Source organism: Strongylocentrotus purpuratus, unplaced genomic scaffold (assembly GCF_000002235.5).
Source record: "Strongylocentrotus purpuratus isolate Spur 01 unplaced genomic scaffold, Spur_5.0 spur5_scaffold_2, whole genome shotgun sequence".
NCBI lineage: Eukaryota > Metazoa > Echinodermata > Echinoidea > Camarodonta > Strongylocentrotidae > Strongylocentrotus > Strongylocentrotus purpuratus.
Window position 1 is genome coordinate 13493576 of NW_022145605.1, and position 25328 is coordinate 13518903.

Below are 25328 nucleotides of genomic sequence, written 5' to 3' on the forward strand. Positions count from 1 at the left end.
TCCACCTGTGTACCATGGAGTGCACTGCTTGTGCATACATGGATAATGATTACATAACTTTCACGAGCACGTGTCCAGTATTTTGTTTTTTGTGTAGTTCACAATTTGTTCTGCAATGACCTTAATCTACTAATGCTCAGACTGCGACAGTGAACTTGATTATAGGGGCAGTGCAATGTATAGCAAGAATCCCTAATCAGTGAAAGATTAATCCTTTTTATGCATATGGATTTTTCTACCATTCTTGACCAGAAGTGCGTTTCAAACTCAATAATGTGGGCATCATCCCATCGAATGTTGTGTCCAGTATTTAGGGCGTGTTCTGGTACCAGCTGCCTAATCTGAGGGCTTTCTGTGCACAAAATATAGGGGCAGTGCAATGTATAGCAAGAATTCCTATTCAGTGAAAGATAAATTCTTTTTATGCAGATGGATTCTTTTAACATTCTTGACCAGAAGTGCGTTTCAAACTCAATAGTATGTGGGCATCATCCCATTGAATGTTGTGTCCAGTATTTAGGGCGTGTTCTGGTACCAGCTGCCTAATCTGAGGGTTTTGTGTGCACTTTAAAAAAGAACAAACAATATGGGCAGTGCATAGATTAGAATTTATTTCTAAAATGAAATGAGCCAGTTTTTTGTCGGGTTCTGTATAAAACCAATATCTGTTGGATCATCAGTCTATTGCCACTGGAAAGCAGAACTTTAGCAGACTCAGAAGTGAATCAATAAAGTTATTATATCAACTTATCGGGATATCTTTGCTGGTATCTTTGCTGGTATCTTTGCTGGTAGGAAGGTGAATGATGAAGTTGATCGTCGTAATATTGTCGGCCTTCGTGGTCGCCGCGACTGCTAAGAACGCCACGTTTTACACCGTAGAAGAGTCGATTGATGACCACTACATAATCGTGATGCAGGTGAGAGAAACAAAATGCTGCCGATTAATAATTAGAAAAAAAGAAAGAATGGCTCAGTTCATATTCTTGTAGGGACGTACATTTTGGGACTATGATATCCTACTGGGTTTGCCAACATAATTTTTATCTTTTCGTTTTAACCCTAGCTTCCAGGGAGCTTTAATTCACATATCTAAAACGTTCACAATAACGTTTATACACATACAATCAAAGCATTATCTTAGAATACCAGTCAAAGCTTTTATCGTTTTTCATTGACTTTTGTTTTAGAATTTAAATTTGACAGCAATTCATTCTTTAAATCTACCATTTCATTTTGCTGTTTGTTTTGAAATGTTGCCGACATTGTTATTCTTTGTTGTGGACGATCGTTTTATATAATGTGAACCCTCGAAAGAGATTGCAAAAGGCCCAGGAGACCAAACTCATCGCTCAGATGAGACTGACTATTAATCTTATGCTGTTATATTTTAATCATTCTTCACAGCCTGGTTATGATATTGATCCCATCAAGATACTGATCTTGGAAGACGTTTCAGGAATCTTCGATGGTGCTCATATCGAGTATACGTACACCACAGCCATTCAGGGCTTCTCGGCTAAACTCTCCAAAGGAGCTGTCGAAAAGGTAAATAGCAAACGTGATTACGATAACAACAGTAAGAAACGCGATGCTGCAGATACTATTTAGCACCATAAAGGCAAGTCTGGGGATGATAATCACATCAACTACAATAATAAAGGCATTTTTGAATATTGTCAATGAAGTTAATACTAGTGCTTAGAATTTAGGGCGTATCAAATATTCTGATAATTCGGTACTAGTGCTGTAAAATATCTGAAAAGCAAAAACTAATCCTTTTGAGTACTTGAAATGCCCGATGTGGTTAAAAAAAGACCGTGGAGGACGGGTCGTTTCTTTCCCCTTATAGATCTGTCAGTTATAGGGATAACGAACCACAGTGATGATCCGACTGGAGATAAATCTTGTGTAAAAGAAGATTATGAAGTTTATAATAATAATAATAATAATACATATGATTTATAAGGCGCCAAATCCACTTGACAGTCAAATGCTCAAGGCGCAGCTTGTGCAAAAGATGAAATACATACATGATACATTTATACAAAGTGCGATAGGAAAGGTACAGACATGAAAGGTAATGGTAATCAATTATAAGCTAAATTAAACAGATATTTCTTAAGATTGTTTTTTAACACTTCAGCAGAACTGCTATTCTTAACCCATTGAGGGAGAGTATTCCATAACGAAGGCCCAGCATGAGCGAAGGTTCGCTCCCCCCACTTTGTTTTAACCCTAGGAGTAACAAGTAAGCCAGAGTTTTGAGAACGTAGCTGTCTAGAAGGAAAGTAATGCTTAATCAAGCCGATGTTATACTGCGGAGCAGAGCCATGTATACAGTGAAATAATAGCAAAATAATCTTGAAAACAACACGTTTTTCTACGGGCAACCAATGGAGTGATTTGAGGACTGGTGTGATGTGACTGTACTTGTTGGACAGGGTCACGACACGAGCAGCAGCATTCTGTAATCTTTGTAATTTTGCGAGTAGGTTGTGAGGCGAACTAAACAAAAGGCCATAACCAAAATCCAAGCGAGAAGAAATCAAAGCATGAGTAATTTTCTTATCATACTTCCCTAATTATAAGTTGTCATAATAGTAAACGTATTGCTTTACAACTATGACCCTTGATAATATAAATTTGATTTCTTGTAAAGGAGCTTCACTAATATATGTAATGTGTAATCTTCTTTAAAAGCCATTAATTGAATATATTATGCTGCTAGTCAGATGAGAGATAAAACAATAAGTTTGACGATATTCACCTTAGAGTTTGCCTTATCAATACATAGTGCTCAACAAAATCGATCTCTAGTAACAGTTACTCGATTTATTGTAACCAGGTTCACTCATATCAGCTGTATTAATACCTCTGAATCATATATCCATTTTTAAAGCTGCTAGCCAGAGAAGAAATAAAGTACATAACCCAAGATGGCGTCGCCCGTACATCAGCTGTTGCATCCTGGGGCTTAGATCGTGTTGACCAGAGACAGTTGCCTTTAAATGGAAGAGCAGAGTTTTCAGGTAATTACTAACAATTCACAATTCAATCATAGATAGTCACAAGAAAGTAAGAAATAATTTAAGTTTATAACCTATCTTCATAATCATATATTTCCTACTGGATTTGTTACTGTTTTCGATAGCTATCCGTTTGGTTGCACTTCAGTAACTGCTATTAAAGTGCAATTAAACGGATGACTGGAGACTGTGGATCGGGAGCTAGAGGATGGGGGGGGGGGGAGGATCTAACGGGAAATATTATATTATGAGACATTTTAATTCATGTTAATTGTAGGCAATATAAAATTGAGGGGCACGTGCACATTATAAATAATTATCCATATTTATGTATATCGTTTTCTATTGTTAAATGTTATATTGTATTTCTATCATTTGTATTTTCACTGTCAAAAAAGCAATTGGAAGCTAAATTTCTATGTAATGTTCGCATACATGGACCAATAAAATAATCTTGAATCTTGAATATTGAATATGTGTGCCCCTACATGCGTCAGTGAACTGAATGACTGAACATCTATGAAGAAAATGTTTACGTCGGTTGTTCGATAAAGTTATACTTCTCAGCAATTTTGGTATGGTTTCCCCAAATGAAGTATTGTATATTACCAGTGAATTTTCTTGTATGTATTCTGTTTTACCCAATATAACAAACGTGGTGTAACGATTTACTTATATCAACCCTGGCAAAAAAAATTAAAAAATAAACTGATGCACCGTTATAAACTCTTTCTCCCAACCTGTCTTCTTCCGGCCGCCTCCCCATAGGCGATGGCACAGGCGTTAACGTCTATGTTCTCGACACTGGCATCGCTCCAGATAGTCTTTACTTTGAAGGTCGAGCCGTGGCTGCCTTTGATTCCGTTGGTCAAGGGGATTACGTAAGTGTTCTCATCCACACTTCTACTACTACCACTGCAAACAATAATAATAATAGTAATGATTATAATAATAGTAATAATAAAATTATCAGACCAAAGCGCTACAGTATTATTATTACCCCAGTCACTGGACTAATTACGACTCTGCGATTTGCAGTGCACACTCTCCACTCCTCTGCATGAAGTCTTTCGTATACGGCTAATTGTCGACAAAACGGAGTTAAGTCTTTTGTCAATTCCGTTTGTTGCTACGGCAGGCAGTCAGTGAAAACGAATTCGTTTAATCAAATTATGGAAATGCAAGCATCACTTTAAACGAAGAGAACTTTGTCATTCCTTGCTCATTTTTCCTGATTGAGGTGTCATATGAAAGGGCAGAAACTGAACCTTCTAGGAACGTGTAAACAGTCTCTTTGTGTGAGGGCGGATACAAAATACAATGCAGTTCTAGCAAACATTTACAGACAGTCTCAGATTTTCTGTGATGTTTTAACCAGTCTTTACTCAAGAAAAGGATGAGATAAGAATTCTTTGTAGATCTGTTTGTGAATTCGGTATATAAAAGATTTATGATTGCATGGATTGCTGTAATATTTGAAGCATAACTGTTTCTATACTGGTTCTAGGGGACGTTACATCCTGCCGATGACCTAGCAGCATGTAACGTCCCCATGAGCCTATAGAAACAGCGATGCCTATCATAGCAGTCAATAAATCTATACTATTTACTCTGCTTGTTGTGGCAAATTAGCCTCTGAATGCTCCCGATTTCGTTTGATTGTTCATGATCGATTCCTGAATTTAATGTAAAATCTCATCACGAGTGTATTTTCGACCAGGTAGATTGATGTGGTTGACATTACCGTGGTTATTGTTTTTGCCACAGGGAATTGACTGTCAAGGTCATGGAACCCATTGTGCTGGGACAGTAGGGAGTAGCCTGTACGGAGTGGCCAAAGGTGTCAATCTGTTTGGTGTAAGGGTATTAAACTGTCGTGGAAGTGGCTCATGGAGCGGGGTCGTTGCAGGTACGTAATTCAAATGTGTAGTCATATATCTATATAAATACAAAAATACACTGTTGGTCATAAAGGTGGAATATTTTTTTTCACCCAAATTTATGGAATGATTTTGAAAATGATTTATTCCTAATAGATCTAGATAATAGTATACATTCTCAGATTGTATTGAATATTATTTTTCGAGCGTTTGTTTTGCGTGACTGCTAAAGCATGTGCACGCTACTATGCTTTTTAATATCAACTAGGGGACCTGCGTCCTTTATAACTGACAATAATGAGGATTAATGCCTCGCAAAAGGGCACTAATATAGCACATCGACACGGTTATGGTCATGGGGCCTCACGATTATGAGGCTATTGCTTTGCCATTGAATCATGACTGTACGCAGCGGGGGCTAGGGTAGGGGGCAGCCCCCCACGAATAAAAAACGAAGTGCAATAAATTATCAATAATTCATTGCATTTTCCCCCGGTCCTCAAGAGAAAAAATTCCTCTGTACGGTCGTGCATTATTGTACAAGGCATTTTTTGTGTTTGCTTTTATTTGTGGGGGCTGCCCCTACCCTATCCCCCGCTTTGCAGGTCAAAAAATGAAAAGATTAAATTCCAACGGCATTTGAAAGAAAATACTAATTAAGAACTTTCTTTAAAAAAATGAGGGGGGGGGGGGCTTGAAAATGTCTAAGTGGGAAAGTAACGACTAATTGTTGTCGAATCGACTTAAGTGCTACCAAGTCAGTAAGTAATAGTCTGATTTTTAGACCATTGTACCGAATGGTCGTACGTTTTGTGCTGCGCAAAGATTCAATCAATTTAATTTTGGCCATTATAAGAAGTGGGTTATTGATCTATAAAAATGCTCATGTACCCTTTGTAACTATTTTATGTATGTTATTACCAAAAAAAACCAAGTCAGTCACTCAATAGTGTCTGACAGTGAAGTCTAGCAAGTAAACGGGTTTCCTTGAATAATTTGAATATTAGGACACTGCTAACGTTTAAATTTCACAGATAAGACATATATGACATATTCATAATTCCTGCAAAGTTCTACAGAATTTTATGTTGGCTGCAAAAGGGACATGGTATCTTTAATCCTCATTACTGTTAGTTATGACTTAAGGACGTAGACAGGGACGTAGGTCTTCTAGTTGACACGCATAGTAGCATACACATGCTTTAACAGTATATATATATATATGTGTGTGTGTGTGGGGGGGGGGGCGTTTGCGCGTGAGTGTATATATCAATACACAAATAAATGAACTCAAGGGCATTTTCAAATGATACCTTATCGAATTCTCCGTAGAAATAATGTTTATGTACGCACATTTCAGAAAGTGACTAACGAGGCATTTTGATCGTGTTTGAAGCTGATAGGAATATTAAACATGTTAAATCGAAAATCACATATTTATACAGTCAAACCTGTCTATTAAGATCACCCATGGGAAACAGAAGAAAAACAGTGGCACTGCAGACAGGTAGCCTTCTTAGAGATGTTATACAGTGCGTATACAAAAAAGTGTACCCAACTTCGGTAGCTCCTAATTAAAAAGTCATGACCAATATGACTTCAAAATCTATTTCATAGAATGAGTAACCTTTTTTCTGTCCAATGATATTCTGAACACCAGGGTCTGTAAAAGGTGTTGTCCAAATTGCCTTGTTCCAAGTTTGGGCTGATGGAACGACTGTGAGTCAGGTCATATGCATGTGCCTCTGTGGCTTAAATCCTTGTAAAAGTTGAATTATGCCTCGTGCTTCAGTTCTTTATTGTTTAGAATTATGCATTGTATCTAGGCTTTCACAGAACCTTGTTTCAATCTATGAATTATTTTGAACAGCCTACTAACTTCTTGTCTCATTGCTAAATCATTTCTGCTCACTGGTCTGCTGTGGCATTGATCACACGCATAAGGAGCATAGGGTGTTTATTTCAAATAGCGAATAAGTTCTTGTTTAATAATAATAATAATAATCGGCTCTAGTTATAGTTATAGGGGGGAGGGGGTCGTTTGATGAATTATTTTTTTTGAAGGGGAAGGGGCCCACCTCCTGGACATGTGTGCCCATCACCACGAGAATGCCCACTGCCACTCATCACTTTTTAAACTTTTAACATTTACTATTGGTTTGTAACGTGCACTTTGCAATTTTGTTTGTATGTATCTATTTTCAATAATTTATTTTGTATATCTTTAAATGTAACAAATGTGCAATTCAGCCTTTGGCTGCTAATCATTTGATGAATAAACTCTTTTTGAATTGAATTGAATTTGCTTTATCAGAAGTCTCTAAGCGCTCTACAGTCTCTAAGCGCTCTGTTTAAGACTGCAAATGTCTTCAAAGTGCATGGTGATTGCTCTTATTTTTAGTTATGACATTTCTAGTTTTCGTTTAGGAACTTAAAATTGCTATGAAGGTAATTTTAGACCCCAAAATATGTAAAAAAAAATTTAAATAAAATACGATCATACCAATTCAGCTCCACTTTAAAAAAACACGGAGACAGTTCATTAATTAATTATAACAATACACGGGCTGGCTGGTTGTGCGTATTATAAACCAACACGAAAAAGATTACAAAGCCAATATTGGCATTGGCTGGAATAAAACGTATAAGGCGCTATCTCTTTTTTTCAACGGCTGGTTCAAAATTATCGAATATTTGTGGGGCCCTACACATATTAGAAATTGTTTTATTTATGGATATTTCAGCATCTCTGAACAGATTTTGATCAAACAATGATGAATTTTGTTTTCATTTAAATTTCATGTTCTTTCAAATTTGACACTCAGTTTAATCCATTTTATTCACTAATGAGAAGAAACAAGGGATGCGAATGAAGTCAAGATTGTAATCATATTTAATGAACAGAATGTCCTACATTTTGCTTGTCATAAGCATTTTAACTGCCTGACGGTCAATGTAAATAATATTGCTTTAGCTCAAACTTGGTACAAGAGGATTTTGACAATACTTTTTGAAAAACCTGCTGCTCAGTCATACGTGGCAGCTCAAATATGAATATGGTATCATTACACAGGGTATAAGTTACGCTTTCCCTTTGAATATGATTCAAGGTCATATATGGTTATACATTTTTAAAGTTTTAAAGTTGGGTACACTTTTTTGTATACGCAATGTACAACAGTTTCTTTCTTGAATGAGACAAAACACATGGCCACTAAAGACAGACGGCCTTTATGAAGAGATGGAGAGGTGGTCAACGAGACATATTTGACTGTATACAAAATTATTTTTTTAAAGTTTACTATTATCATCTCATTTTCACTTCAGGTGTTGATTTTGTGGCGACATCTGGCCAAAAGCCAGCGGTAGCATCCATGTCGCTTGGAGGCGGCCGCAACTATGCATTAGATGATGCCCTGAAGTCTCTCATCATCGATGCCGGGATCACTGTAGTGGCAGCCGCTGGTAACTCCGATGATGATGCATGCCGATACTCACCTGCCGGGGTCGAACAGGTGAGTCCATCCAATCTTAGTCGGGCGAAGGTGAACGGGAAAGGGGGGGGGGGGGGGGGCTGGATGGGACTGAAAGAAGTGGCCCCAGCCCCTCCCCCGAAAAAAACCCTAATTTGCCATACATGTACACAAAGAAAAAAGGATATGCACATTTACGTGTGTGTTCATATATTCATCTTGGTAATAGTTTTTTTTTTGTAGAACATGCAATCGTAACACCTTCCTTAGAGGTCGAGTGGAAATGCGTAGGTCGTTGGTTCGACTTTCGACACGGCACTGAAAGTCCTGATATAAGCAAGGCATTCATTACTTCTCTCTACCCATGTATTTAATGGAAACCCGGTAGGATACGCCGGAATACCCCCATGGGAATACTCTGTTCTCTTTTCTGAATTTTTTTCCTTGCAATTATTCTTTCCCTCCGCAAAAGTAGCGCTAAAATTAGCACTGATCATTTTATTTAATGTATATATATATATATTTGTTTATGCGAAGGGAAGCACAGTACTCTTCCTTTTTTTCAATTGTTTACGATATGTTCAGTAAAATGTGTCACTTAAAGATAACCCTCGTGTAATCATATGCTTTTGTAAATATGTTAATTCAGATACCCTTATTTATGCACAAACCTATGAACCGGGACCTACATAATACAAGCTTTGCTTTTTAGTAGATACCCCACTTTATTGATTGATTTATATGATTGTATTCTCTGTTATAACTATTATCATGTACATTATGTTTCTATATTGTATGTTTAGTTAAAAGGATAACCATTGTTCATTATGTTCAATTATGTTATTTTTGATTAAGTGAAATAAATAACTTGAAACTTGAATAACCGGGTATTAATAATTACATTGTAAAATACAAATGTGACTAAAGTTATTAATCTGGTCTCGATCGATCTTCTGTTAATTATTGCAGGTGATAACTGTCGGGGCTACAGCTGTAGACGATGAACGGGCCTATTTCTCCAACTATGGAGAGTGTGTGGATGTCTTTGCCCCTGGTGTGGACATCCCAAGTGCATATATCGGAGGTATAGAGGAGACACGAACATTCAGTGGTACATCAATGGCTTGTCCCCACGTCACAGGTGAGTACTCTTTCACTTAATGATGACAACAACAAAACAAGATGACAACCAACAAAATAAACAAACAACATCAACAATGAATCTGAACTTATTGATCATATTGCTCCGGTTGTCTCGTTTTCGCCAGCGCAAACGTAGCTAGTTCGCCGTCTATAGAACGTATATAGCAGACGGCAATCGGCGGATCAGACGACACTTGATAGTGATTTTGTATGTGAGATTGCTTTGCTAAATATAAAATACAAGAACCTTTTCCATATCTTTAAACTACCATTGATATATGATGATTAAACAGTTAGTAAAATAAACCTACCAAACTACATAATACAATGAAATACTTGACTGAAAGTAGGGGAGTTTGATGTGGTGCATCATTGCACCCCTCTGTTAATAATCGAATAGTCCATGGTGTGTCATGAATATTCATGTTTTTGCTTACCTCGGCAAAATGTTTGCCTATACTAAGGAAAAATGACGGGTGGGGGGGGGGGGGGTTGGCTGAAGTGGACATAATGAACCAAGCAGAACTGATCTATGATAATTCATGCTTCTTATCCTTCGTGTGCTTGACCTTATAATCTTATAATCGCGTCGTAAATTGCGTTCAAAGTTGGACACATGCGTTATATATGCAATGGCGAGCTTGCGACCTATTTTGATCAAATTACGGTGGGTGAAGTTTCAAAAGTCAATGGGACATGAGGGTTCCAATGAAAGAGCTAGTGTCAACGTACGTCAGGGTGGATGTGCTTTTCGTTTAAACAACAAAAAATGAATTTTTAACGATTTTTGGGGTGAAAGTCCATAGGCTAACATGTTTATAGGCTGCTGGACTCTGACGATAGGGGGCGTTGTCAAATGAGACTTAACGGAGCTATGTGATTGCATTTTGTCGAAATGTTGGATTGCTCTGTGTTCGTTACGAGTAATTGTGCAGTTTTAACCATTTGACAGTGTAGATTAACATTTGAAACCCCGGATTTTTGTCAATATTTAAAAAATAGGCGTGACAAACATTTTAAAACTCCTAAATTTCTCTCTTCGTTTAAAAAACAAGGCGATGTTAAACAAACTCAATCCCCTTAAATTTGTCTTTGTTTCGAAATATAGGCACTGTTAAACTTGAACTCTAATTTTGTTGTAATTGTTTAACATGATGTAGGTGCTGTTGCTATCCTTCTGGCTAACAATCCCAACCTGACACCGGCAGAAATCGCAGCAAAAGTCATAGAGATGTCCACAAAAGACTTGGTCACTGATCCTGGATACGATTCTCCGAATCGCCTCCTTTACGTACCATAGGATCCAGCAACAGCCTCATTTGATAGACGTGACGCGGTAATCCAGGGCGGATTTTATTTTAATGCTGTCGTAATTGCTATACACTTCTCATTTCTCCATCATATAGAACGTAGATAGGTCAATGAACACACGTAGGACCTCTGTTGTATTATTGATAATCTATTTGGAATTCTTAAGAAATTTACTGACAAACTTTCTCCTTTCAGGGACACTCTGGATAATTAACGAAACCATGAAGTGTAAGTTTGAGAAAGTATACTATTAGTTAACCTTCACAATTCTCCTTTTTTTTTGGGGGGGGGGGGTACATATCATTATAGCAAATACACCATAACAAGTAGGGGTGAATTGTTCTTATTTGTTTAATAATAGCAATAAAAATACACCTAGCTGTAATATTGTTCTTTTTTCACGATAAGATTGGTTCTTCGTTTATGTTAAAGTTTGCGGTTGCACTTTTTTTTAATTTTGGGGATGAATTAAATACTGTTAAATGCGAGGGAGATTTGCATACCTGCATACCTATGCGTTCATGTTATTGTTTTTACTTGGAATGGCTTACACGTCTATCATCACGTTTAAAATATAGCCTGTGTATGAACTATGTGCAATATCTCTGAATTCGGGTTTCCCCGAACTGTGGGTTGGGATTCCTTCTCTGCCCCTGTCTCGATCCTTCCCTTCCACCTCCCCCCTTTCTCTCTCTACCTCTTTCTTTTCTCTCTGTTTCTCTCTACCTCTCTTTCTTTTCTCTCCGTCTCTCTCTGTCTCTCTTCAAGTTCATGTCTCTCTATATTGATCTTCCTCTTCCTATCTCCCTATCTTTGTCTCGTTATTTATCACCGTCTCTGTCTCTTTAGGCGTACACCGGCTTGGGATGATATTCGGGGGGGGGGGGTGCAGGGATCGGGGGTACTGTGTACTAATCTTAGGGCCTTTTTACTGTATATTGTGCATTGTGTCGATGTTATGTTTTTCCAATTTTAAACAGATTTCGAATGTAAATATTTCATATTTCAAGGTCATGCTTTTGATGTCTTTTTATACAGATTTTAATGTAAAACGCAATATGTTATATCCCACAATGAATTACCATGTCATTATTGGACAAAAATAAAATGGAGCTGATGATTCATGTAATTTCAGCCAGAAATTCAGCAATTTTGGTTGGTGCGGGTAGGAGATGGGGTTATATATATATATATATATATAGGGTAACGAGGCCGCTATCCATCTCCAGCCTAACCGCTCATGATGGCGGTCTCCTGCGTTATAAATGACCTCTTTAATTTATTGAAAATATTTACCATATATTTATTATCTCATTTGTATGCTTCGTATAAGTTTATTTTTGTACTTGATTTTCTATTTAATTACTTTTGCAAACATTTCATTCATTGTTATTGTTCGATTTTTATAATTGTAGTTTGAATTTTTATTTTTTTAACGCAGAAATAAAACCAAAGAAATAATTAACGTTTTCCTTTCCCAGCCTTTATTAATTTCTTTGATTTTGGTATGATGCAAGATGAAAAGACAGCACTATTTAATGATGGTAATTATTTAATGGAGTTATAGAAAGAAGAAAATATGAATGAATAGAAAATCACATATTACTTTGGCAAGACATTAATCTACATTTGACACTCCATACCCAGGAGAGCAATGGGGTCTTGGTAGAATGAAAGTCTTATCCAATTACGATTATGATATGGTTCAAATAGTTCCCAACGAATATAGATGACGTGCACATCTTGTAAATGAATTTCGATGACGGGATACTTAACAGAAATATCCGTACAGAATTTATAGACTTATCTTTCGTATTAGGCACTATACGTATGAATTTAGAGTTATTTTTCTTTTCCTTCTTCTTTATCATTATTATCATTATTTCTATTAGGTGTCGTGGTCTAGTGAATATGTCATCGGACTGTAGATCACATGGTTCGCGGTTCGAGCCCCATCACAGCACTTACGTCTTTTGACAAGATATTATTACAGGAAATTACAGGAAATGAAAAAAAAACGAACCTACTTGAAAGCAAAGCTTGTTAGACGTAGGTTCGCACAATAATAATTATACTTTATACATTTATAACTTAATTTTGAAAAAAATTACGGAATCGAAAAAACATGACAGACAATACAAAACTAACAATTAAACGAGACAAAAACAAATCACAAACATTAGCAGAATGACATGATGATAAATGAAGAAAATAAGAATGAGAGAGTAAAACACAGAAAAAGGGGGAAAACATGCAGAAAGAGAAAAAGAAGACGGAGATAGGGGTAGAGGGAGACCGAGAGGGGAATTGCTTATTCTGATTAGTTTGCAACAAAAAGTGCTTGAGGGCATTTTTGAAACCACTTAATGAGGTTTTTTTCTTTTAATGTGCCAGGAAGGGCATTCCAATATTTTGGGCCAGTGAAAGTAAAAATCCTGCTGGAAAATACCGTTCTTGGCTTTGGTAGGTGATAACATTTTGCTGTTCTCGTGGGATAACTATGAAATTCAGAATTTTTGTTTAACATATTTGAGAGAACTTGTGGCGATTCATTTTTTCTAGTGTACATACATAAATATACCCAAGTTATAGGAAAATAAGTCATGAATCTTCAAAACATTATTTGCGTGAAAGAGTTCATTAGTATGAGCGCGAAAATTGGGGTGACAAATGATTCGTATTGCTTTCTTTTGCAATAGTAAAATTCTATTGAGTTGAGTATTTCCACTTGTAAATCTCCACTAGTAAATGGGTATCTAGTAGGAATTTAATCCTCGATGAATGCTCACATTGAGCATTCCCCTGGTTAGATACAATCATGCGCAACATAAATGTAGCTATTAATATTATTATTATCAATATTTGTATCATTACTACTACTATTGTCATCATTAGTAGTAGTCTGAATGGTTACACTGAAAAGATCCATGGATCGTTCATGATGTAGTGTGCTGTGATGTAATGACATGAACGTAGTATATTTTCGACTTGCTCTACATGGTCTGAAAGGTTAGAGAGGAACCATTAAGTTGTTAGCTCTGTACTTCCTTTAGACTATTATGACGGGACTGATTTTAATTGGTAATAATGCTCTCGTTTTAAGATATAAGTAGGTCTTTATTGAATGGAGTGTAACGAGGGTCGAATTATGTCACGATTGAAAAGAGTCTGGAAAAATAGTTTCCTTTAACAATAAATGCCGATTTTGCACGAAGAGTTAGCACACGAAATTACAGAGGTACATAGTTATACACACATACACATACGCGCACACACAGCACACCCACCGAACACGTGCATCCACACAACTTCGGGCGTTCGATCCATAGGTTCGAATACAAAAAGAGAGAGAGTTGGCCGTGGGACGTCGACCCTGTTTTTCTGTCAGTTTGGTTTTCATCCTAATCGGAATAAACCAGTTTGATCTTAAAAGATGTTTTTTTAAATTACAATTACATAATCACATGTTCCATTTTACAAAACATGCTACGTAATTAGTAATTAACGAAAAATCCCAAATAAAAATTCTTACGCTTTACTTTAGGGTGTATCTGATCGACCAATCAGTTGAGAGAGAGAAAGAGATAGAGAGTTGGGGGTAGGGTTTAGGTCTTAACCAGCTCCGAAGTTCCAGATTGTTTTCGGATGAACAGGAGTGGCATCCGTGTGCCTCCTAGCTTCCTGTCAGCTGGACGGAGTTCGATCGATGAGGGTGAATTCATAGGTAAGATTTCCGAGCTATCAATGATGGCGGAATGTCTTGAATATTGGTGCAACCTGTCAAATATCAAGCAAACAGCGTAATTTCATAAGGTATGTATTAACTTAAAGTGTACCAACCATCATAATATATATATATGTATATATATATATATATATATATATATATATAAATATATTATTTGCTCTGTATGTTAGGGGTATATTGATAATACGAGCTATATATATTACGTCTACAAAGAGATATTGTAAGACTTAACGACAATATTAATAAACATTATCTGTCATAACATAACAGATGAAACAACAAAAGTCAACTCGATCGATTAAAAACTGATTTTGGACAGGCAGACATGGTAAACTTACCTGAAATGCCTAGAGCTGTCTCTAGTTCGAACCGTAAGATTGACAATACTTTAGTAACTCCAGCCGGACCCTGTGAAAAAGAAAAAGAATTAGAAATATGAAAATGAACCTAAAATATGAAGGTTTGTATATGTGCCGGAACATAGATATATTAGCCGCGGATATCATGCGTACAACTGTAATAAGCATACGAGAAGTACAAGATTGCAATTAAATGAATTGTGAGTTCTAAACTCCTTACGCTACTCCATAGACTAGTCTAAAACAAGGTAAGAGTAAATTCTGAGTAAGACCGATCGGTAGTCTCCTTGGCCGTGAGTTCTCAGCTCCTTTCATATTCACACGTTTAATACTCCCCTGACTATACGTGTAATTCTTAGTCTGAGTAAGACCGTTCGGTCGTCTCCTGGCCCGTGAATTCTCAGCTCCTTCCATATTCCTGGCCTAGGAGTTCCCAGCTACTTACATCACAATCAAATTTCCTGCAAAGGACAATAAATTATTATACTTATTATACTTAAACTTATACTTCACACGCTACTCCCCGGATTAGTCTAAGTTTAAGTCTAAGTCTCAGTAAGATCGATCGGTATAGTCTCCTGGCCCATGAGTTCCCAGCTACTTACATCACAAGCTAGCCCCCAGAGGGCTGGTCTACCTATTAGTACTGCCCGTGCCCCCAATCCGAGAGCCTTGAGTGCATCGGTTCCTGATCGTACCCCTCCATCCATGTAAACCTCAACCCCACGACCTTTGACCGCTGACACTACTTCCTCAAGGACGTCAATCTGTGAAAAAATTAAATTGCTAATTGTACTTTCCCTTACACGAGGTTATGAACATAATTCACTTCCTTGACAGCAATGAAATTTTGAGAAATTAGAGAGGATAATAAAGTATCGAAGCTGTGTCATCATAAAAATCTATATTTAGAATTTCTTAATTTGTTCTTCATTTTCCAAAAGAGCATAAAAAATAATGTCCGAATGTCGTAAACCAATTGAATTTGTTAAGTATTGGCTGAGATATGACCATCTGAATAAATATATGTCCTATGGGAACTCAGTGTTATAGTGCTCTGGTTCCTAATGTTATGAACCGTTTTTGACATTCAGACATTATTTTTGATGCTCTTTCGGAAAAGGAAGAAAAAATTGAGAAATTCTAAAAATAGATTTTTGATGACGTCACACTTCACCACTCTATTACGGTGAGATTTTACGGTAAGATAGATGGCGGGAAAGCCCTCTTTCGTGGTGTAGGATTGAAGGGTGCATTTAACAACAAAAAAAACTTTAGAGGTAAAAGGAAGCTTCCCATAGTACTTCTGTTGATTTCATAACCTTTCTGGGAATACTTTTGTGGCCCACATCACCTTTCCTCCTGCCGAATAGGCACAAGGGAAAATAACTTTCCTATAAAACGAGTGCCCCCTCAAAAGTCTTATTAACATGTGTTCATGCTATACAAATGCCCCCAAAAGCAACATTCGTTACCGGAGCAGGTACTCCATCCATGTGCCTTCCACCGTGAGCTGATACAATGATTCCAGAGACTCCGGCATCAGCCGCTTCCATCGCAGCCTCGCCTGTAACGAGAATCAAGAAGTTATGGGAGGAGATATTCTAAACATCATCGCAAATACCAACTCACAAGAGCAATTTCAATACCCAACTGTTAATCCCGAAGAAATCATGTATTGATTACATACTGTCCATAACAGCGATGTAGAGGGCTTTTGGAATTGTCATAGGATGATTTTAAGTATTTACGACTCTGTTTCTATCAGAGCTTACAAGAGACTGAAAGCTGCATCAGCCTTATCCAGAGGCAAAATATTATACACAGATATGTTTAGATCCAGGAGAAAGTAGTCCATCTAAGTGTCTTCCGCCGATGACTGCGGAGCGTTCGTCATCGATCGCTTCTCTTGAAAACGACAGTGTCTCAAATAATGATTCCAGAGGCTGGAAGCGGTTTCAGCCGTATCCACAGACAAGAGAGACATACATAGATATAGTTAGATACAAGGGTAGCTAGTCTATCTGCGTATCTTGCATCGATGGTTTCGAGTAGTTCATCACCACTCGCCTCTCTTTGAATCTCATCGTGAAACAACAGTCTTGATAGAGACGTTTAAATACCGATGTAGTTACTCCATCCATTTATTTTCCAGTGCCCTGTTTCATAAAGTCTGTAACCAAAACAAAGTATCTCACAACCAATCAAATGCAAGGATTTCAGTAGCTTATAACAGTTATTCTAGCTTATTACTGATAACATCATCATCGTCATTATCACCAAAGTCAGCAATATCCATCGTACGAGGGGTTACTGACTTTTGCGCCAAGATGACACTTCCTCCCTCCACTTCTTCCTATCTCAAGCATCCTCCTCATTGAGACCAACCTAACTGATTTTTTTTTGTTCACCTTATCTTTTCACCAGTGGCAGCGATCCCGGGGGAACGGGGGACACGTCCCCCCGTCGTTCCTCTCGGAAAATTAGAAAAAGCGCCAAATAACAATGTTTAGCACATACTGACTAAAGACTGCAACAGATTTTTATGCTCAGGAGGGCCAAAGAGTGCAGCGTTTAGACGTATACAATTGCAAAAATCTTCTCGCTCGGTCGCTACGCTCCTTCGCATAACATTCAAAATGTACGAGTAAATATTGTAGAAAATCTGTATTTCGTTGGTATCACGTAAGCACAGTTTACACTGTACGTTTACAAGATTAAGAGTTATAGTAATAGTGTAATAGTGACGTAATAGTAACAAAAATGAACATTCCGCTGCCTGCCTGGTTATAGTCACTTCCGTCGCCTTCGCCCCTCGCATTTCGTCCCCCCGGTCATGAAAAGAAATCGCCTGCTTTTCACCCCAAAATGGTTTTCCTTTCCGTTTTATACCACCCACTTCAAGATCCCACGCTCTTTTCACAATCCTTCATCTTCCCTTCTCATGAACACATGACACATCCATCTCAATCCACTTCTCTGTGCCACTTCCACCACGTGTTAAAGTAATATCATCAAACTTTAGCTAAAGCTCTGTGTTCTTTACCAGTAAGAATACCCTTTAGCACGATTGGAAGTGACGTAATCGACTTGAGCCATGTGATATCATCCCATGTTTTGGGTGAATTGAACTGCTGCGCCAGGTAATGACGTAGGTTGACGTCACCAGAGCGGATGGCATCATGCACTTCTGGTATGTCTATGGCTAGATTCGTTGGTCTGTAAGATAAATCAAGATGGGTGATCACGATAAATGTTTCGTAAAGAAACGTGAAAATGAAGGTCTTGGCGAATTTAAATCGTGAATAAGAAAACATGTTGTACATTAAATTTCCAATTAATTAAATCAAACGATTATTGTCCGAGTTTTTCGATAAGCAAACCCCTTCATACGTCAAAGAATTTTCATGATTTTTTTTTGTGTGCATAATAAATTATTGTCATCTAATAAAAGGACGTCACAGTGCAGTTCCTTGCCTTATAAGGACGTCACAAGTAGCAGTCCACTATGTCGACGTGCAAATCTAAAAGGCCCTACTGACTCCTCGTCTGCAACGCTCATTATTTTGAAGCCCATGATGTACACGAGACGTTATTCCACTACGCGAAGAGGCGTCAATATAGATTGTTTAATACAATACAATTCATGACACTATGACAATACACTATGAGCAAGAGGCTTTATCCAGACATTGACGGATGCGCCTGAGGTATCGATCAAACCAGCAGTGTATTATACGTACGCATTGGTTTGTTTGGATTGTTGTTGCGCTAATTTTGTTGACCTGGTTGCGACTGTGCTTAGAAATGGCGCCTGGACCTGTTTTCTGCGTTTATATAACCGAATGTGCTTGGAGTATGCTGCAGTGGAAATAGTGTCTAGTGTGTGACATGGACCTTAAAAGTATCCAGTCGATCTCTAGCATAGCTTAACAGACAATCCAGAATAATAGTACCTCAGGCTTGGATCGTAATAGTATCTCGATGCTGAAGTTGCATGCGAAGATCTGAAGAATGAATAGTCTCCCCACAGAGGTAAATCGACGGTGAGAACGATAGCTTTGAATCCTTCTCTCTCGGCTTCCTTTACAACGTGTTCGGCGAACCGTCGATCTTTGAAGAGATATAGCTGCATCCATCGTAACCCACCTGGGGCTGCCCGCCTAACCTCAGCGATGGATACGCTAGCAAATGATGACATTATGAATAAGGTTTCAGCTTCCGCAGTTCCTGGTGAATAATTTGACATTAGCACGGATAACCGAGTTAATAGCTATATAATCATTATCACTGTTAACATTTTTTTCAGAAGGAAGCTTCCTTTTTAAATGGAAAGGTCTGTTGAGGGGATATCACTGTTATAGTGCTCGATGCATACCAGGGCCCCGTCTTACAAGGAGTTACGATTGATCCAAATCAATCGCAAGTTTGCAGTCTCCGGCAGTCGATCTCCTATCTCTTATGTACATAGTAACGATTGATATCAATCGCAAATAGGTTGCGATTGATATCAACTCTTTGTAAGACGGGGCCCATGCAGCTACCCATTTATTTCACCTTTGTCTAGAGTGGCAAATATATATAAATTTCCTATCAAATGACTTTAGTGCTGTGACAGGGATTCGAACCCCGTACCTTGTGTTTCACAGGTCCGTATTAAAGGAGCTACACAAAGAAAATTCACTAAAAACTCATAATTAGAACAAATTACATATGGATGGAAAGATTTTCTCTTGAAAAACACGAACAATTTGCTGAGAAATCATATAGATATCATGGAAAGGCGTAAAATGCAATTCTTCAAGACCCTCCTTAGACCCCCGAACGCCCCTGAACGTAAGTGAAACACACAAGCGTAGCGAGCTCTGAATTGTGACGTCACACACTGGACGAACAGATCAGTGCCGTGTAGCAGTATGCAGCTAGCCAGCCGTGTCTCGTATGTGACGTCACAAATATTGACGCTCTACAAAGGACCGCTGAAGGCAGAAAATCTGGATCTCAAAACTAACATTTTTGAGAGTTGATTACTGCGGGCCCCAAACATATTTTGAAGAGAAGAGTTGTCGATTTGATCGGCAAGGCTTCCCCTTCGCAATGATATGAGTTTTGCATCAATTGAAAACACTTTTGATTCTCCGATCGTGTGGTTACTTTAAATGTAAGTAATAGGCCATTTTCGTAATGTATTCAACTTTGATGCACACATTTTGAAGTGCCTTATTACAAACTATTTCAATCACCTGTCACAAACGATTGAATGTAAAACGTGATGTTTAAATAGGTAGAACAAATGAGCAAAATTGTTTGTCCTACCTAGTAACAATTAATGTATGCAACTCGCATTCCGACTATCGAAAAAAAAAACAATTATCCATAGCAGGTGAATGACATAATTTGTAGCGTGTCACTTAACAAAGATTTATGCATTAAATTTGATTACATTACAAAAATGGTCTTCCGACTCTAAACGAACCTTTAGCCGATGCTGCTTCGGCGTCTGGATGGGCGAATTGTTGTGCTGCCGTTGGCGCAACGCAGATGGGCATGCTGATTGGTTGACCTAACACCGTCGTAGACAGAGAACGCTGCGTGATGTCACGGAGGATACGAGGACGAATCACGTAGCTAGAATGGACGAGAGGTGATCAGACAGGGTGAGTCAGAAAAAATGTCCCACTTTTTAAAAGTTGTACTGTTGGAAGCATGAATATTTAATTATGGGTTTAATGATATGTCTTGATAGAGTTATCCTACCAGTACATTTAGGTACCATTTTCATTTGAATCCCTTCACGCATGACTGAACATCAGACAATCTTTACAAGACTGCCATAATTGTCTTGCGCCTCACTCTAAACCCCGCGCATGGTTTTATTTTGATGACAAATGCAGCGATACAAAAATAAAGGAATCTGTCGCTTGTAAACAAAAAAAGACCCCATTGTATATTCAGCTGCACACACCGCGGTATGTTCGGCGTTTCAAGAGGGAACAAATGCCGTCCTTAATATCATTCCGGGGGGTTTTCAATTTGAAAGTCTGATCTCTTTGATTGTTAATTAACCCCTATCCTGTGTATTTACAAGCAAACGATTTTAGTTATCAGAATCGGGTCATATCCCCTTTTGAATGGTTTGACATGCCATTACATTTATATACACTAAACTCATTATAATTTGACAAATAATAGCTGTGCAATTATGTTCATTCTTTATGGAATGTCGTCTGCTTGGGCAGTATTGGTCAATATAGTGACGTCATTAAAACATCGTTATTTTTCCGGCGAATCTCTCGTATATCCCAGCTGCTAGGGTGGTGATTGATTTGTATTTTTATAAATCACCCGATATGTAGTTGACCTAAAACTTGTACGATGGTCATCTGTTAGCTCACCAGTTTTTAGTGATACATTAGTTGACATATTTTGTGATTTTCTTTGAATTTCACCTTTAAGAAACAAAGTTATGGCTATCAAATCGGTTTAAATTGAGCTCAGCTTTTCGGATATTCGCAAAACGTGGTCTCACAGTTATTCGCTGATCCAAGCTTTGTTCATACATGAGGTACCAAACAACCCGAAAAAAGGGTAGGCCTATATTATATCATATCATATTATATTATATCATATTACATTAAGTTATATAGCATATTGTGTTACAATTTTTATTTTATATTATATTGTACTTTATTAAAACGTCAATCTTTCATTGGAAACAGGAAATTTCCCTGATCAAATGAAAATTGGTAAAGTCACTCCACTGTTTAAAAAAGGTAATAAACATGATACGGGGAATTATAGACTCATTTCTGATTGACCAGTTTTCTAGAAACGCATGACATTTTATATCATCATCAGTACGGATTTAGACGAATGTATAGCACTAAATTATCAGTAATTAATCTTATGAATACGGTATTGAAAAGTATATAAAAAAAAACGAAGGATGTGTTACGCTTGGTGTGTTTCTTGACTTTCAAAAGGCTTTTGACACAATAAACCATAACATATTATTTAAAAAGCTATCATATTATGGCATCCGAGGACATGCACTGAAATGGCTCGAAAGCTATCTTAGTGACAGAATGCAGTATGTGAAATACAAAGAGTCATCATCAAAAAGTAGATATATCAAATGAAGTGTACCACAAGGTTTTATCTCAGGACCAACTCTGTTTTTAATCTATATAATTGACAAGCCAATAGTGACAAATTATTTCAATTTCAGACTACTTGCAGATGATTCTAATATTTTTCATACTTTTCCCAAAGGTGTAGATCAAATAGATGAGTCTGATGTAAATGAAAATCCAAATTCAATACAGAATTGGTGCACTGCAAATAAGCTGACTATCAATGCGTCAAAAACAATTCCATCTACTTTAGTAGCTGTAGAAGAAAGGCCGTGCTTAGAGGGAGATTAAAATATCTGAGGCAGAATTAAGAGAAGTGAAGGAAGCAACACTTGTTGGCATTACCATTGACAGACATTCAACATGAAATTCACATATAAAATCTGTTAATGACTATAAACGGAGAAAGGTCGGTATCCTCTTTAAATTACGGCTCTTTGTCCCTAAACATATATTGATACTGTTGTATAAAGCTCTGATACAGCCACATATTATATATGGCATCGAGGTTTAGGGTAGTATTTATAAATCACAGTTGAATTGTATATTTTATACTTAAAAGCTGGCTGTATGTGCTATAAATTTCAAGCCACATCGTTCTCATACTAATGCACTGTTTCATTACCTCAAATTGTTGAATGTTTTTAAATTGCATAAATTATTTATTTGTACTTTTGTGTTTGATTTGATAAATGAACGATTACCTCATTCCTTAAAACATTATTGCAGTATGATACAACATGCATATTCCATAAGACAAAAAACGGGTCGACAATTACGTCTTCCTTTATTAAAAACAGACGAAGGAAAGTTTTCTGTTTGTAATTTTTGGAATATGCTTCCTACTGATCTAAGAATTGAGAGATCAAGAACCTCTTTTCGTAAAAAAAAACTTACAAAATTACTCTTGGGTAAGAACCAAGAATTATAACCTTGTAATAACATAGATGTAAATAGCAACTAATCTCGGTTTTTTTTAATTGTAATATTATACACAAATCTTATTTAAAGGATTCAATTGTGGTGAATAAATTCAAATTTAAATTCAATTCAAATTCAAATTATATAATCATTCCGTAATAACCCATTATAACTATAAATTGGCACAACAATTGATAACAGGCATGCGCTGGGATCTTCCTTGCTCGCGGTTTATTTTTGTTCACACTCGCTTTATTGGCAGCTTACTATGATCGATAGGCCTATATCTGAGGGTTGTCGTGGAGCTAATCAAAGCCGTAAATGTATAATTCTACAAAGTCATTGTGCATTGCACGAAGCAATCATTCCCTCAATCGGTGTCTATTGTTTTGTGCAAAAATGCTCGTGTGGCATACGAGAGACCGTGCGAAGAAAGCTGCATGAACCCTTCAAGCGCTATCATTAATAGTAGATATAAAGATGCTGCATCCCCCCCGGAAATATTTTAGGAAGGGAAAATTACCCCCTTTTTACCCCCTTTTACCCCCTTCATAAACAGTGCCCTTTGCAGCGTAAATGTGTAACGACATAGGTAAATGAACTTTGGCATTGTTTGTTGTCGGTTAACAATAATTTTGTGACTATTATATGGTATATCCTTGGCGCAGTACATGATAAGCTACCAAATAGACTATTTACTTGTTATGTTTGCCTAACGCACCGACTGCAGGTCAACCAGTGCATGTATATGAACTATATTATACAGGGGTTTTAACATCATGATAGTCCTATTTGTTTCAGGTCACATGATTTTGCTATTATACCTAAATATTCAAGAATTTGTAACGCTTCTCTCCCGTCATACAACATGCAAAATAGGCCATTAAAAAATACAGTCATATCCAAATGTTTGTACACGTTTAACAAGCGTCGAGTTATAAAATTCACATGTTATTGTTTCTCAAAAGAATGCAAACTGCATACATTAGTTGTTGATGCATGAGACGGACAAACTCCGGGACAAACATTTTGCCTTTAGTGTATATACTTTGCATTCTGACCATTGACATATGATAATTGAGGTGAATGTAATGATTACATTTAATTTACGAAAATGGCCGTGATGTCAGACAGCCGCAATTTTATGACAGGTATAATAGAGTAATGCTCTTCAAAACGATCGCTCTAAGTAGGAGCTCAGTATCACAGATAAATTTTTGTCAGTGAGCCGCGTTTAAATGTTTACAAAGCGTTATGTTATAAAGGCAACTAACCTACAACGTTTTTTTCAAACACCTACCGGTCAAAGGCAGCCATGCTATCTCGAAATGTCGATCTCCGTCCCGACGCATCGTTGTAAAATGACCAGCCTTCTGATGACAACAGCTCCTTAGCCCGACGTCGAAAATCCTCGATGGTCGTCAATGAGGCCCCTGACGAGGTCGTCATGTTTCCTTCAAATGAAAACTATTGCGTATATGCAGTATACGCTGGAGATCGACTTGGGGCCTGCACCGTTTCTCGAAACAGTCATAAGTCTAACTCCTTGGATAACTGGATCAGCGCCAGTAAGCTTATTGTCTGATAAGCATTTCACGAAGCCCTCTTTGCCAGAATAAAGTACATTGTTCATCCTGACTAATATTAGGGACTTTTAGATTTGCACAACGACAACGTGGATTGCTACGATCGACGTCCTTTTAATGCACTGCCTTTAATGGACGTCACACGTATCAGTCCACGCAAATCTAAAAGTCCCTAATAAGAAGTTATGACGCCTCCGACCCTGTCCTGTCTCTGTCATAACTTTTTAGTCGTTGTGCAACGCCCTCACAAACCATTTAGGCTATGGCTGGCAAAAGGACTAGCAATCCCCCCAGCTATGATCTTTCTACACATTCCCTTAAACAGGGATTTATCCTTCTTTAAACATTTCAAATTGTATGAAAATATGTCATGTTTATAGGTCAGTCCCTTTTCTTCAATGAACTAAACTGATTCGATCAAATTTTCGGAAGCAAAAAAAAAAAAAAAAAAAATAGTGCTCACATTTTCCATAGTTTTACATATTTTTTCAAAAATTCATTACTTTCTTATTAGTTATCTGATTTTGTTCAAACTTGTTTTGATTGGTTTGTCTGAATTTTCTGCTTCTATTGAAAGTAAGTTATTTTTGGAGTGGACTTGGCCTTTAAGCAGAATTAAATCGAACGTAGAAAATAAGTTTTACACTTGAACTTTGAAGTATTTATAGGCAACATTATTATTATTTGAGATGAGTCCTATTATTTCAAACATTCGCAGGGTTTATAGGCTAGCTTACTGATCTAT

General features: G+C 37.4%; 2 protein-coding genes and 1 long non-coding RNA gene across 3 annotated transcripts; 1 reads left to right on the forward strand and 2 right to left on the reverse strand.

Annotated features, from left to right (window-relative positions):
• Positions 1–612: 612 nt before the first annotated feature.
• On the forward strand, positions 613–12301 carry LOC115918824 (aqualysin-1-like). Its single transcript, XM_030991718.1, has 8 exons — positions 613–920; positions 1408–1548; positions 2903–3032; positions 3798–3910; positions 4797–4938; positions 8237–8424; positions 9352–9523; positions 10686–12301. Exons 1-8 carry the CDS (start codon positions 804–806, stop codon positions 10823–10825), a joined length of 1143 nt encoding a protein of 380 aa, XP_030847578.1. The 5' UTR covers positions 613–803; the 3' UTR covers positions 10826–12301.
• Positions 12302–13404: 1103 nt separating this feature from the next.
• Positions 13405–14986, reverse strand: LOC115926672. The gene is made up of 2 exons (XR_004065205.1): positions 14923–14986; positions 13405–14613 (listed from the first exon to the last, which is right to left on the reverse strand). It is a non-coding gene; the product is annotated as an uncharacterized LOC115926672 (long non-coding RNA).
• LOC752067 (hydroxyacid oxidase 1) lies at positions 14442–24677 on the reverse strand. The gene is made up of 8 exons (XM_030991056.1): positions 24298–24677; positions 20420–20571; positions 18900–19173; positions 17990–18162; positions 16419–16510; positions 15549–15710; positions 14923–14992; positions 14442–14524 (listed from the first exon to the last, which is right to left on the reverse strand). The coding sequence occupies exons 1-8, from the start codon at positions 24444–24446 to the stop codon at positions 14442–14444; spliced, it is 1155 nt and encodes a 384-aa protein (XP_030846916.1). The 5' UTR covers positions 24447–24677.
• Positions 24678–25328: the final 651 nt, after the last annotated feature.